We start from the raw sequence: 13,775 nt of genomic DNA on the forward strand, positions 1-13,775 counted from the left end.
TCTTCCAGAATGCTTCTTTAAATGAGGCCTCACATGAGAATATAAATGCTTGTGAAAGACAAACTATAAAATGATATTGCTATAAATTGGGACATGTCAAAAGCAGATGTATAAAGTTTTGGATTAGTCTAATCAAACCTGACACAATTTTCCTGTTTTTTGTCGTAACACTTTGTCTCATCACAAATCAAGAGTGACATCATAATAGGAAGTATAAGACAACATAGCTTTTTTTTGTTTTGTTTTTTTAATATAGAGTGTGTTTACTCAAAATAGTCACACAGACAAACAAAAATTTAAAAAATCATTTTCCACAAGTTTTAGAAACAAGAAAAATAATATTAAAACCAAAGAATTTCCATTGTTTCCAATAGCTCATTTAACAATTTTGTATCAAATACTCATGCAAAGTAAAGTTACAAATGCGCTCATAATCAAGGATTAAGACATTGCATGTAGATCTTGGGGATCTAATAATAATAAAAAAAGCCATAAATATGTATTAGCATTTGCACAAAAGTGAAAATAATACCTTTTTAATATGCATAAAATGTTATTTAGGTTGTATTTTGCTGAGTAAATAGAGCATCCAAAGAACATTGGATGCGAAGAGAAAACCACCTAAGAACATTCAATTGGAAAAGAAAATTCCCTAAGAAAGATTTTAACCCATTTCCACAAAATTCACAGTTTTATATATTGTGCAAAAATCCCTAATGAGAAATTTTCTAATGATCAAATGCTGATTAATTCACACAGAACAAACATACATTCAGTTTTGCCAGGTGAATAGCTACAGTTGACATTCAAAAATCCGGCAACCTCCGGACCTAAGGGTCGCTGTATTTTCCAAAATTCCGGATTTTTGAAGGGTATACTTACCTCCACACAGGAGCCTTCCTCTCGCAGCACCTGCGGACATCTGGCACAGTTCCAGGGTGCAGGCAGTGTACTACAGTCCCTATATTGAAAATTCACTCCAAAATTCATGCCAGAACACTAAAGGAACCGGATTATCGATGGCCAGATTTTCAATTGTTAACTGTATGAGAATTTTCAATAGACCCCTAATGTATGGGGCGAAAATGTATGGGGCAAAAATATTCCTGATCCCCAATCAGCATCAACTGCACATCAAAAAGCACAGATAGGCAACTTAGTGTGGTGATGATGATGATGATGATGATGATGATGATGACTGTACACAGAATACAACACCACTTTTTTCTGAATGGAAGAACCACACTACAATCTTATATAAATATATAAATGTATATAAAAATTGTGGAGGAAATAACATTGTGGGGAGAGTGATCATGTATTTCATTTACTCATGGAGCACCTTTCCTACAGGGAAAATACATTGACAGCTGCCAGTAATATCAGAGAGTTAGATGCAACTCCAGTTTCTTAAAAAATAAAACAGAATCCCCTGTAAGCAACATATAATGTACAGATTGGAGTAAAATCCATATCAGCTCTACAGGGTTGTGAAAGTGCCTTCCAGTTGAAAGTGGGATGAGCAGTCTTGTGTTGTACTAACATTTTCCATTTTTAAGCAATTCATCAAGGGTAATTATCCAAGCCCAGAGCATTGCTATGAATGCCAGCAATTTAACCTTAATTAAGGTTGTAATTGCAATACTCTGTTTTACCTCCTCTGCTTATATAAGAAGAAAGAGATAATGTCTGGGCCATATTAAACTATCTACTTATTACAATACTAATCAGTGTTAGGCTTTAAACCTTTTAATCTTATAAAAAAAAGTCAGCCTTTAAAAGTGAAATAGTGATACACCAAATATTTTTCCTCTGATGAGTTATTTTATTGAAATCTATGGAATGGTTTTTAAAGCACTTTGTACTTTCCTAAATGGTCATCATTACAAGTTCTTAGTTAAAATGGTCAACTTGGTGTACCTTCTCCCTGAATTATTATTCAATATTTTCATAGTCATGTCACCAACTGTCCCTCAAAGGGGTTCACAATCTAATGTCCCTACCATAGTCAGGAGGAAACCCACGCATAAACGGGGAGAACCTGCAAACTCCTTACCGATAGTGATTCAAACTTGGGACCTAGCTTTGCAAAGGTCACAGTGCTAACCTCTGAGCCACCATTTTGCCCACACCGTGCTGTCTCTTCTCTCTAAAACCAAAATCCTTTTTTTCTTAACTTTGATAACCCAATTCAAAGACAATTAGACAATAACAATTTTTAGGGTTGCGCCACAAAATAAGTTTCCCTATAAAAAGTTTTCAGAGGAGAGCAGATCAGATATCTTATATTATATTCATTTAGATATGTTTTTTAACATACTTAAAAAAAAAAAAAAACAATTTAATATAATGGCATTTGCTGTTTCTACACTAAAGAACAAATGCAAGTTCACCTCAGAGCCCTTAAAGCTGTCAGGACCTGACACTGAATATTTTCCCAGCAATTTCCAATGTTAAGGATTATTTATAAAGTAATAGGTTGCATTAACATTCTTCAGCTACTATGGAATTCACCAAAACATCCTAACAATATCTATTTGCCTTTGTTTTGTTTATATGCACTTTCAAGTCAGAGCGAGTCAATTGCAGCATATTTTCAGGTATGTTCAGGATCACTTTTTACATGGTAAAATTCCTTTTACTAATACGTTTGCATAAATGTCAATAACAATAAACAGAAGTGAACATTATACCTAACATAGGCTAGCAAGATGATCTGTAAGATGCTGGAGATCACTTTGTGTTGCTTTTGACCTGCATCTGAATAATTTGATGGAGTAAAATATCATGAGGGAAAAGCAGATGATACCACAGCACAGAACATACCCCATTTATTCAGAACAACACTGCTCCATTAGATCTAAAACTAAATTCAAGCAATGCATTTCAAAGCTGTCCAAGCTACTTTAAAGTGGACCAGAACTGAAAAAGTGAAAATCTGTTATGTTATAGGGAAACATTTAGAGGTGCGATGCCAAGACAGCAACCTGAAATATGAAGCTGCTGAAAAATAGCATAGACTTTCCTGTTATGTGTGGGTGCCTAGGCAGAACTGTACCTAAATAACCAGCAGTTGTGTATTTACAGTCTGAGATCTCAGGCAATGGTACCTCTGACTATTAGTAAGGTCCTTACTGTCCTGGACATGGTTTTCTTTGGGTGCCTTCCTACATAGATGGGGTAAGGTATGGTAAATCAGTAACATGGAAGAGAATCAGCTGCAGGGAAACCATAAGCATTGCAAATTACTGGTACATTGTACATCTCAGATTCCAGGTCCTTTTTAAAAATCTAAGCCAGAAGCAAACACAAAAAATGTTCGCTCATGTAATTTTTTTTTCTGATTTTGGGCCTTTTCTTTTACTGGGAATTCAGTGCTGCAACTTCCCATGTTTGTGTTTAAGAAGATAAAAGTAAAAAAAAGATAGGGCGCCCCTAAGAAGGCCTAGTGAATTATAAGCAGCTGCCATATGCTTTACCCTACAATATCCATCCCATAATGAAAATATCAGCTTTGGGTTGACAGGCTCACTGGAAAAGGTGATTTCCGTAACAGTGAAAAAGTTTTACATTCACAACTATACAAGCAACGGAAGATCTTCCTATAAATAGGTGGAGGTAGGGTAGGCACAGCATTACACAGACGATTGTCAAGTCACATTTCAATGGAAGCTGAATCCAATCTGCAGACATTAAATTCATGTGTTCTGTTCTTGTTACTGGTCTACCTCCAGCTGCGTATCCACATACTGGAAGTGGGCACCATCACACAGCACAAACTGGGGGTTCTTCCTCTTCCACACAGTGAACGAGTCAACATGCCCTGGCCAATTGGGAAGCCGTATCCTTTTCACACAGCAGAAATCCTCGGCCAATGCAAGCTGGAAGTCACGTGACGAAGACTGTCCCCAGGGATTGGAAGACAATGTTTCACCAAGCATTTCACCAACATGGATCAGTGTGTGACCCCTGAAGTAAGCCAGGCAATCCACGGAAAAACGGGAAGATTCTGGAAAAGAGGAGACACTGAAATAAAACTTCTTCCACATAATCCAAGGTCAAGGTGGTATGGATTTACAGCACAATACTTGTAAGTGATTAGCCTGAGCAACCTTTTTAAATAAATGTTGTGTCTAGTGAAAGAATATTTCATATTTGGCTTTGAAAAGTGAATGTTTCTTTCACTGCATGTCTCAAAAAGGAATAAAGTTGAATGTATTTATAACAGTCCAAACAAGTACAATACAAAATCAGCAATATATATATATATATATATATATATATATACACATACATACATACACATACATACACACATATTTTAAAGTAACTATACAAAATGTGCTTAAAGTATAAAATATTGACACGTTTTTTATGTATTTTTAAAAAAGCACGGAAAACAGGCATTTGAAGATGGCACTCTGCAATTGTTCCTCATGCCTGCCAAGCATTCCCCAGATGCCAGGGCTGAATGGTGTATTAGTACACAAGCAGAGCTGCTTAAGATAAATGGTGCCTGATGCATCTGCATAGCATTAGTACTGTGGTTCGGGTAAGTGCAAAGGAGGAATGCAATGAGGGAAATTTGCTGAGCCTTGTGTCTGTGGATTACAGATAAAAAATGCACTACTTCCATCAGCTGGGGATTCTGCATTACCCTTCACTTCTCTTCAGCTTTAGACCAAAATGTTATTGTTCAAACTCCTAATTCTAAATAGGATTAAATTGAAAATGGTAAGGTGAGGTGATGGTGTATATCTGCCAATTTTTTTGAGGAAGGGGTGAATAATTAATTATATTACAGTGGTATGGCAGATTAGAAGACATCCTGGATTGATAAATGACTCCAAGGCTGGATTTATGCACAACCAACATAGGTTATATCCCATGGTATTATATATATCAGGGATGGTACCAATTCAAACACATTGCTATCAGTTATACATTCCCATGAAATTATAAGGTCCTCATTGTTGTGGTCATTGCATTTTTTAGGGATATAGTGTGCTGTGTACTTTTAGATCCCTGACTCTGGGTCCCTCACCTAGAACCAGTGCTAGCAGAGTAGGGTGAGTGTTGACCCATTCTTCTAGCCATTGATTATTGCTGTACTGACACAGAGTTTGTATTTTCTCCCTGTGTGTGCACGGTTTCCCCCCAAAACTGGCCTGTGTAAATACCATATGAGAATGGTAGGGACATTAGCTTGTAAGTCCCTCTGAGGGATAGTTAGTGACATGACTAATGGACTAATAGAAGACGAATAGAAGAATGGAAGTATAAATACAAGATAACATATTTTTGCATTATGATTCTAAGTGCAGGTTGCACAAATTTGTTTAGGATCATGACTCATGTATAAATACTGCCCCCTACTGATCATATTCGCAGCATGTCAACCCAAGACAGTAGCTGGAATTCTTTTTTTGGATTCATATCCCATGTCCTATACATTTATACAAATATGTCCAGCTATGTTAAATTATATATATTTTGAAAACTGTACTCCAGTCACTTGATTTAATTCACTGTCAACTGTTAGCTAAGCACATGCACAAGAAAAACATTTGCTTTCAGTGGATTTGATTAAAGCTACGTACACACTTCCAATTATTATCGTTGGTAAACGAACGACGAACGATCCTGCACGATATCTGCGAACGATCGTATAGCACCGATGCTGTACATACAGATAACGACACGATCGTTCGCAGATATTGTACACACGATAGCAAGCTGCAAATGTCAGAAGAGAGGAGCTGCAGCTGTCCAGGGAAGTAAAATTCATCTCAGTCAATAAGTGCTGGAAGAAGAGAGTGATATATAACTTGTTACTTTTTTAAAAAAAAAAAAAAAAAAAAAAAGAGTTCTCTTGCATCTGTTTACATTTTTACTAATGGTAACTTAGTTTAACCCCTCAATGGCCACCCCTCAAAGTCCTCACAAAACTATCCTCCTTAGTGCCAGATAATAAACTGCCAGATAAACCCCCAGGAGCCACAACTATCCATTATTGGGGGGCATTATAGATGGCCTGCCCATCTGCATCCATTACCATTTCTCTGCATCAGAAGTAGCTTTTTTGTAAAAAATTCTGTGCGTGTGGTGTAGGTAGAAGCTTTAGTAAAGTATAAAAGGTACATTAAAAACAGTTTGGCTTTAAAGCTGATAGAGAATATAATGTATACAGTAATCATAAATGTTGGCATTGATCATTGCATTAACATTAATGCTTTCACCACTCAAGCTTATGCAAAGGGAGAAAATGTGCAGTGCAGGTCTTATTTTAAAGATACAACACTATGCAAAGGAAACAATTTACCACCTGGCCAATAGTTTTAAAAAGCAAAAGCCTAAAGTGATTATTTTTCAGTATCTTTCAGTAAATAATGGTAATCATTTTTTATATTATATAAAAAAAATATAACCAAGCAATTATTATAGGGAACAGCTATGATATTCTCTTACATATAATAGCAAGGTTTCTAGTGAGAAAATCCCAAACTTCCTGTGGACTTGACTGCTTTTTCAGATTGATCTAAAATTTTGCTAGCAAGGGAGAAGGGAGTTTGTTCCTCCTCCGAGTCATTCAGCTATGCATGTGTAGTCTGATATCTTGCTGATCAGGGTATTTACAACATTATAGGCTATTTGGACAAAACACAAAAAGTAAAGAAAACCTTCATGCTGACTGTCTGTGGATTGCAAGTGGTAAATCTGAATTGCCTTGATGTATGGACATGTTTGTTTTTTTGTACCATAACAAACAAAGTATTAACTCTTCCCATTATAACTTTCAGCACTGTGGGGGGTTTGGTGCAGCTGCAGTACTACCTGTACTTAACCCTATTGCAACGAGTTTTCAGTTTCAACAACCCATGAAAACATTCTCTGTACAATAGTGGAGATCAGAAATTTTAGCTTAGCTCTAGGCTGCTCTTAAAAAACAAAGATAAAAGAAGTTGATGGTTACTTACCATCTGCATCTGGCCAAGCAAGGAACAAAGCTCTGTCCGGGTAATTTTCTAACAGCTCAGGACCTCCAGTCTAGACATAATAAGTTGTATGTTCAATAGTTGAATCTGGGTCCTGTAACCAGTGTGACAATAAAAATAAAGGTACCAATGCACAGAGCATGCAAGGCATCTAATGAGTCCTCCTTTACAGCTTCTATTCATCCATTATATTCTGCATAAAAAACACCAATAATGGGCTTCATGTGCAATAGGAAAGCAGAGTGAAGATAATACCCAAAGCAAATTAATTCCAAAGGATTTTAGCATAATTTAAAAACCAAAAACAGTCCGTATAAAAATGCATATTATCAATCATGTGATAAAAAAAAAAAAGAATATAAAATTGTAGTTGCAGAAACATTTTAATTCTTTATCTGCTGGTGTATGATCAGTTTTAAAGACCAATTAGAGAGACAGGTTTGGTTTTAATACCAATTTAAAGCAATACTGGACTTTGATGCATACACAAAAATCACCATAACCCTCTCTCTGTCTCACTGCACTTTTATCGTTATTACTGGCATTTGAAGCCACCACATATATGACATCTGCTCGCAGGACACAATCAGCAAGAGGCCTTTAAGTCCTTCCCATCGTTGCGTGGGTTTTCTCAAGGTGATTCGGTTTCCTTTCACATTCCAAAAATATGCAGGTCAGATAAATAATTTCCCCCAAAAAATGGGGGAAAGACTATAGTAGGGACATTAGATTGTGGACCCCTCTGAGGGACAGGTAATGACATGACTATGGACTTTGTAAACGACTACATAATATGTCAGTGCTATATAAATACAAGCTATTAAAAAACTTCCTCTTGCACCCACATGACTGGTAAACACAAAGAAATAGGTTTATATGTAATCAATTGGTTACAGTTCCATGGAAGAAAGCCCCATACAGCTATGTATGTTAAAGCATTTTCCCTTCTAGACAATATGATATTTATGTAGTTTTGCCACACAGCCTATTACATTGTGTGCACTATCACTGTAAGCAACTCAAATAACACCCACAGTCTTCTTCTATATGGTTTGAAAACTGCAAAATCCATCTTCTACTAGTCTGCCTTCAGCTAAATAAATTTTAATTAGAAGATCTGGGTTCCTGCTTTTAAAGTAAACCTACTAATATTTTGGAAATCTAAATGGATACATTCCTGTCATTTCAGAATATTTAATCCCTGCATTACAATGCCTTATTAATTCTATAGCAATATAACTCACAATGGGTCCTTTAGAGGAATTAAAACTTTCTACTTATCATTGAATGGGGTTTGTGGTAGCTTTTTTCAATGGAATTATATTTATGGTAAAAAATATAATATTTAGTCTATATCATTTTGTAAACATACCTGTACCCCAATTTATTAATTTTTTGATAGGGTGGGGAGGGATTAAAATTCCTTGTTAAAATGTTCCATTGGAGAGATTCACTTCCTGTCTGGTAGAAGGGTATCTTACCTGGATAGAAAGTGATGGAATCTCTGTAACAGCAAAACAGAATTATTTTTATTAGATTAAGTAGGGTAGCGCTAAACCCTCTTTTTGCTGTTGTCTTTTATTACTGCAGATGTCCCAAGAACAGGAATTGAGGGGAAATCCAATAAAGCCTAGATGGGAAGCACCCCCCATTGGGCCTGATTTATTAAAGCTCTCCAAGTCTGGAGAGAATACACTTTCATTAGTGAGCCTGGGTAATCCAGCAAACCTGGAATGGATCTGGTCCAGGTTTAAAAACACTTGCTAACAAATAGCAAATCATTTTTAAGAAATCTATTTGAGGTTTGTTGGATCACCCAGGTTCACTGATGAAAGCGTATTCTCTCCAGACTTGGAGAGCTTTAATAAATCAGGGCCTTTGTGTCCACTTTTATAGGAAATTATTGATCGGTTGTCCATGGTCAGTTGTTTAGTGATCGGTTACAGCAGATCGCTAAACAATGTCAGGGGACTGCTGTATGCATGGTATACTTTTCATAATATTCTAGCGTGAGTACACTGCTTTAGGATGAGTTCACAATTTTGTGGTGCATTAATGCTCTAACATGAGTAGTGTGCATTGCATTGCCTAATCCACCAGAACACACCATGCCATAACCACAACATGCATGCACTATTTTTGTAAGGCTGGAAATTACATTGTAGTGTGGTAATGTGCATCTTGGTGTAGGGTAAGTGCATTAGGGCGCTAATAGGAATGCATGCCACTGCGGCACTCACACATGCAGTAATTCCCTCTGTACTGTAGAACAGTGTGAACACACACATAGAAGACACAGTGTAATGGAGTTTTACACTAAGCTTGACATGCTCACTCCACAATTATTTTTAGAAGTGATCTTACCATGATCTCTGTGTATCGCATTTCAGGTGGAAAAATGCGATTTTGGTCAAAAGCAACAACGTCAAGCCCACGACTCTTTAGTAAAAATTCCCAGTACCCAGTGCCCTGGAAAAGAGAAAAAAAAACAAAACAAAACACATTTATAAAAAAAGAAGCAAAATAAGCAATTCATAGTGACAACTTTAACCTTGTCAAGAATCTATCATTATGGCCACCTAATTCTTAGTTTAATCACATGTCCTAAATTCTATAAGCACACTCACCTAGCACCTTGACATTTGCAGTCCACCCAGCCAACGTATAGGAGACAAGTTGATTGAGCGGCCTAGCACATATGTCAATGCCCCCCTCCTCCCTCTAGTTTTATTAGGTAAAAAATGCACCTATAAACAAAGGGAATTTCTGCCCATGGCAAAGATGAGGACAATGCCCTATCAGGACAACTAAAATTCCTTAAGAAGATGCCTATACAATGGACTTGAGCAGCCATTCTCAGCCAGGGGTCCTCCAGAAGTTGCTAGGGGTCCCTCGGACAGTGACTGATCCCCCATTTTAAGATGTTTGCATAGATCTGGGGGCAGCACCACTTGGCAGATCCAGCTGCAAGGCCCTAATTTTGACTTTAGTGTATAAATATTTTATTCCAGCCACTACTGTAAAGGGCATTTTTGCCACCAATTTAACAGGCTTTTCTTCCAGTGATTCCCAATAAGTTGGTTTTATTAGAAGTTACCCAAGACCTGAAAAGTTTTCCAATGTTTCCTCAAAGGTTAAAGGGTTGATGAAGGCTGGACTAAGGGGTCTTCAAGATGTCACCTGCCCTGCATAGGTAATGTGCCCAGATATGCACCCGGAAGGACGGTGATACAGAAGACAAGGGTAAGAGAAGCATCATTCTAATTATTTCTAAAATTGTCACATACATACAAGGTATAAATGATTTGACAACTGGTCCAAGAAAGGGTGAGCAAAGCTTCCATTTTAGGGAAAGGTCTTCTGTATCTGTTAGAATTCAGCTTCATCATGACCACCATGTGCCACTACTTGAGGGTGGGATTTGGATGATTTTTGTTATTGGTGAACCATATCTGCACGGTGTCACCAGCGCAACATATCCGGGCCCAAGGGTAAATGCCCCCCAGTCCTCCTCTATGCCAATGTGTTGCCATGTTCCCTGTATAACAAACCCTAAATAACAGAAAACTTCATGAAAACTTTTCTGTGTCTCACACACACAGGACACAATGGTACACAGAGCAGGGGGTACACAAAACAAGGTAGTGCACTAGGTAGGGTGGTAACACAGGGTAGCGGGCAGGGGGGTACACAAAGCAGGGTGATACAGAAGGAGGCAGCGGGGTACACAAAACAAGGTAGTGCACTGAGGAGGGGGTACACAGGGCAGAATGGGGCACTGGCAGGGGGTACACAGAAGAAGTTGGTACTCACAGCTCCTGCAGACACCAGTGGGTAGTGCAGGGCACACAGCAGGTCCAGCACCGGTGGACTGGGCACAGAGAAGGAGAAGAGGATCTGCAGGCGCTGGCAGCTGGATTCCTCCTCCAGGCTCCGCACCAGGTGTAATAGTTCTTTCCTGCGGGGGGCGGACAGCAGGGGGTCGCAGAACCTGTGCACATCGGGGGGCAGCTGCAGCAGCTTCCACCGGAACAGGTCGTAGTACAGATTGTGCCCTTTGTGCTTCCTCTCATCCAAAGTGTCCCAGCGCAGCACGGAGGAGGCGGCCATACCGGCCATCCCGGCCCCGTCCGGCTCTCCGCCTGCACACAGCTGGCTGCAAATTCAAAGCGGCGCCTCACCAAGGAGAGCTGGAGGAAGAGAGACGAGGAAGGAGCGGAGCCGCCGGCTAACACAGTGCTCTGCTACCACCTGCTGGACGTAATCAATACTACAAGTCGACAAAATCCGTAAACACCACCCATGCTGCAGGGTGGAGGAGAGATATGGTGGGTGGAAGTGCTGGCACGAAAAGTGCGTATTCCTGGGTACAAATCAACTCTTAAAGTGGCCCTGACGTGTCACAAAAAGGAAAAATACAAAAAAAGTATTTGCAGAATAGGAGAATGCCTGCTGTGACACAGCACAGATCTAGAAAATACTTCCACTGGTCCCCTAAAGCTCACTGGTACCCTGCACACTTATTGGTCCCCCACAGTGCCCCCCGGTGCCCTGGCAGCATATACTGATTTCCCAACATTTTTTTTAGTCTCCCACAACATTTACTGGTTCCCCCCCAGTCAGTAAGATGGTCCTACATTTACTGGTCTCCCCAGAAATCACTAGTACCCTTTGGCACTCAATGGTCCCCCACAGAACTCAAGGATCCTCCCCCCAGTTGTTACTGGCACCCTAACGCTCTCACTAGTTCCCCACAGCATTCACTGGTCTCTCCAGAGATCACTAGTACCTTATTGCACTCAGTGTTCCCCCACAGCACTCACTGGTCCCCCAAATACTCAATGTTCCTCCCTCCTCAATGGCAATACTCAATGCTCCTCCCTCCAGTACTGACTGGTACCCTGCACCCAAGGGTGTAATGAGGGGTGGGACGCTGTGCCCTCAATTTTTTTTTTTGCACACTCGCCATGCATAGCCTTCACTATTACCATGCCCCCTTTTCTTTTTTTTAAAACAACACCCCTGCCTGCAGCTTTCTCTAGTTCCCCACAGCACTCACTGGTCTTCCCCCAGCACACACCAGGGGACTGAACCCACTGTCCCCCAACCACTCACTGGTCCCCCTAGCATGTGGGAGTTACGTCATCCTGGTCCAGCTAAATAAAGATTGCTGAAGATCCGACAACCAGAGGTAGGCTGGGTGAAGATGGTGGCACCTATGGCAGAGCAAGGACAGGTGTAAATAAAAAAAGGAAAACAGGCAGGTAAGGTTATTTTTACTACATGGCCCGTCCCTTCAGCAATAAAGGACATCCATGGTGACATTTTATCATTTTTAGGGTTACATCATTTCAGTAGTCCTTTTTTTTATTTTGAAAGCATCATTTCCAGTGCCTGCTCCCTACAATACTCTCCTCCCTCACAGCAGTCTCTTACCTCCCTACATTCCAGTACTCAGACTCAGTATCTGACACGTCTGTGAGTTTGGGACTTTTGTGCCCAAAATGTGTAACAATGTGTAATAGACAGGCTTTCTAAAGTGTAGAGCAAGGGTCGGCAAACTTTTTGACTAATAGGCCATTTCAGGAGGTCAGGAAGGCACACTAGGCCAGAAGAAACAAGGTGTCTAAGGAAAGGTTTTTTCCAACCATGACTGCAAGCGAGCAGCCTCAGTCTTCCGCTCATCCACGGGGTAGTCTCTGTACATGTGCATGTGCTTGGCATCGTAATGCCCCTTGAGATTCGACCGCTTGAAAGTGCTGTTGCACACTAAACACAGGGCTTTGTTGCCGCATCGGAAGAAGAATAATTCGTCAGTCCATTCGGGGTTGAAGACACAACGTTCAAGGTCAACCTTCCAGAGACTGGTAGCTGCGCATTTCTTCTGCTCTTTAGGCAAAGTAATTGGGGTTACTGTGTGGGAACTCGATGATATCGATATCGCGGCAACAATAAATAACTAGGAGGCATTAGGCCAGACTGGAATACTGCCTAGGCTGTATCTGGCCTAAAGACCTGAGTTTACTTACCTCTGGTGTAGAACATTACCAGATTTCTAATTGAAATTGGGAAAGGTTGACAGCTATAGTAGCAACTTTTTAGAAGTGACATGAAAGAGGCTTTTTAATCTGTTGTCCCACTCCTGCACACAACCAACCATCGGGCTGTAAGCATGCCTAGAACTTGCTTTCTCCATACAATTTACCTAATTTGAGTAATTCTCACAACTACTGCACATGTAATTGTTAGAGTATGTCTTCCATCAGAATATTAGATGTGCCAAAAACACACAACTACCTGTCTTCTGGTAAATATCTGTGCAAACAATCATTTCCCTTTGTATGAATAAAAAAAAAATTCCCTGTGAATAGAAATCAAGACTTCACCACACATATAGTGCTATCAAGAGTTGTCCAGGTCAGACAGAACACAAATTCTTAAAAGTGTTCCTGTAGGAAAAGTACATTTCTCAATTTTGTTTTTGAAGATCATTCTGCTCATCTCTGCTGAGTGATTGGGATTGTTCTTACTATTGTTCTTTTTCTGCGTTTCCGCTTCCTATTTCTTCATGTTCTGTGAACTGGTAATTAATGTTAATCTATGACCAATGTACTGACATGTGCTGATGTGTGAAGAAATAGAGCTTGTTTCTAATTAAGCTGGGTTCACCACCCCACACTTTTTAGTAACCCCCTGGCTGTTTTTAGGTGATTACTAAAAAGTTGGGGCATAATACAGGGGTACTGTACACTTGGGGCGTAATACAAACACAATGAAAAA

At 39.6% G+C, this 13,775-nt stretch overlaps 1 protein-coding gene across 1 annotated transcript; it reads right to left on the reverse strand.

The window, feature by feature from the left end:
• Positions 1–228: 228 nt before the first annotated feature.
• Positions 229–11,892, reverse strand: LOC140343965 (uncharacterized). The gene is made up of 4 exons (XM_072430874.1): positions 10,809–11,892; positions 9,360–9,464; positions 6,978–7,047; positions 229–4,009 (listed from the first exon to the last, which is right to left on the reverse strand). Exons 1-4 carry the CDS (start codon positions 11,112–11,114, stop codon positions 3,717–3,719), a joined length of 774 nt encoding a protein of 257 aa, XP_072286975.1. The 5' UTR covers positions 11,115–11,892; the 3' UTR covers positions 229–3,716.
• Positions 11,893–13,775: the final 1,883 nt, after the last annotated feature.

Source organism: Pyxicephalus adspersus, chromosome 1 (genome assembly GCF_032062135.1).
Source record: "Pyxicephalus adspersus chromosome 1, UCB_Pads_2.0, whole genome shotgun sequence".
Classification (NCBI taxonomy): Eukaryota; Metazoa; Chordata; class Amphibia; order Anura; family Pyxicephalidae; genus Pyxicephalus; species Pyxicephalus adspersus.

Bases quoted from the DNA above. Each gene is read 5' to 3' on its own strand.
- LOC140343965 (XM_072430874.1), bottom strand. From the start codon at position 11,114: ATGGCCGGTATGGCCGCCTCCTCCGTGCTGCGCTGGGACACTTTGGAT. The intron at 9,465-10,808 runs GTGAGTACCAAC...TCTCTTTTCCAG, and splicing joins CACTGGTGTCTGCAGGAGCT to GGCACTGGGTACTGGGAATT. The intron at 4,010-6,977 runs GTAAGTAACCAT...CCTCTTTTCCAG, and splicing joins TGCTTGGCCAGATGCAGATG to AATCTTCCCGTTTTTCCGTG.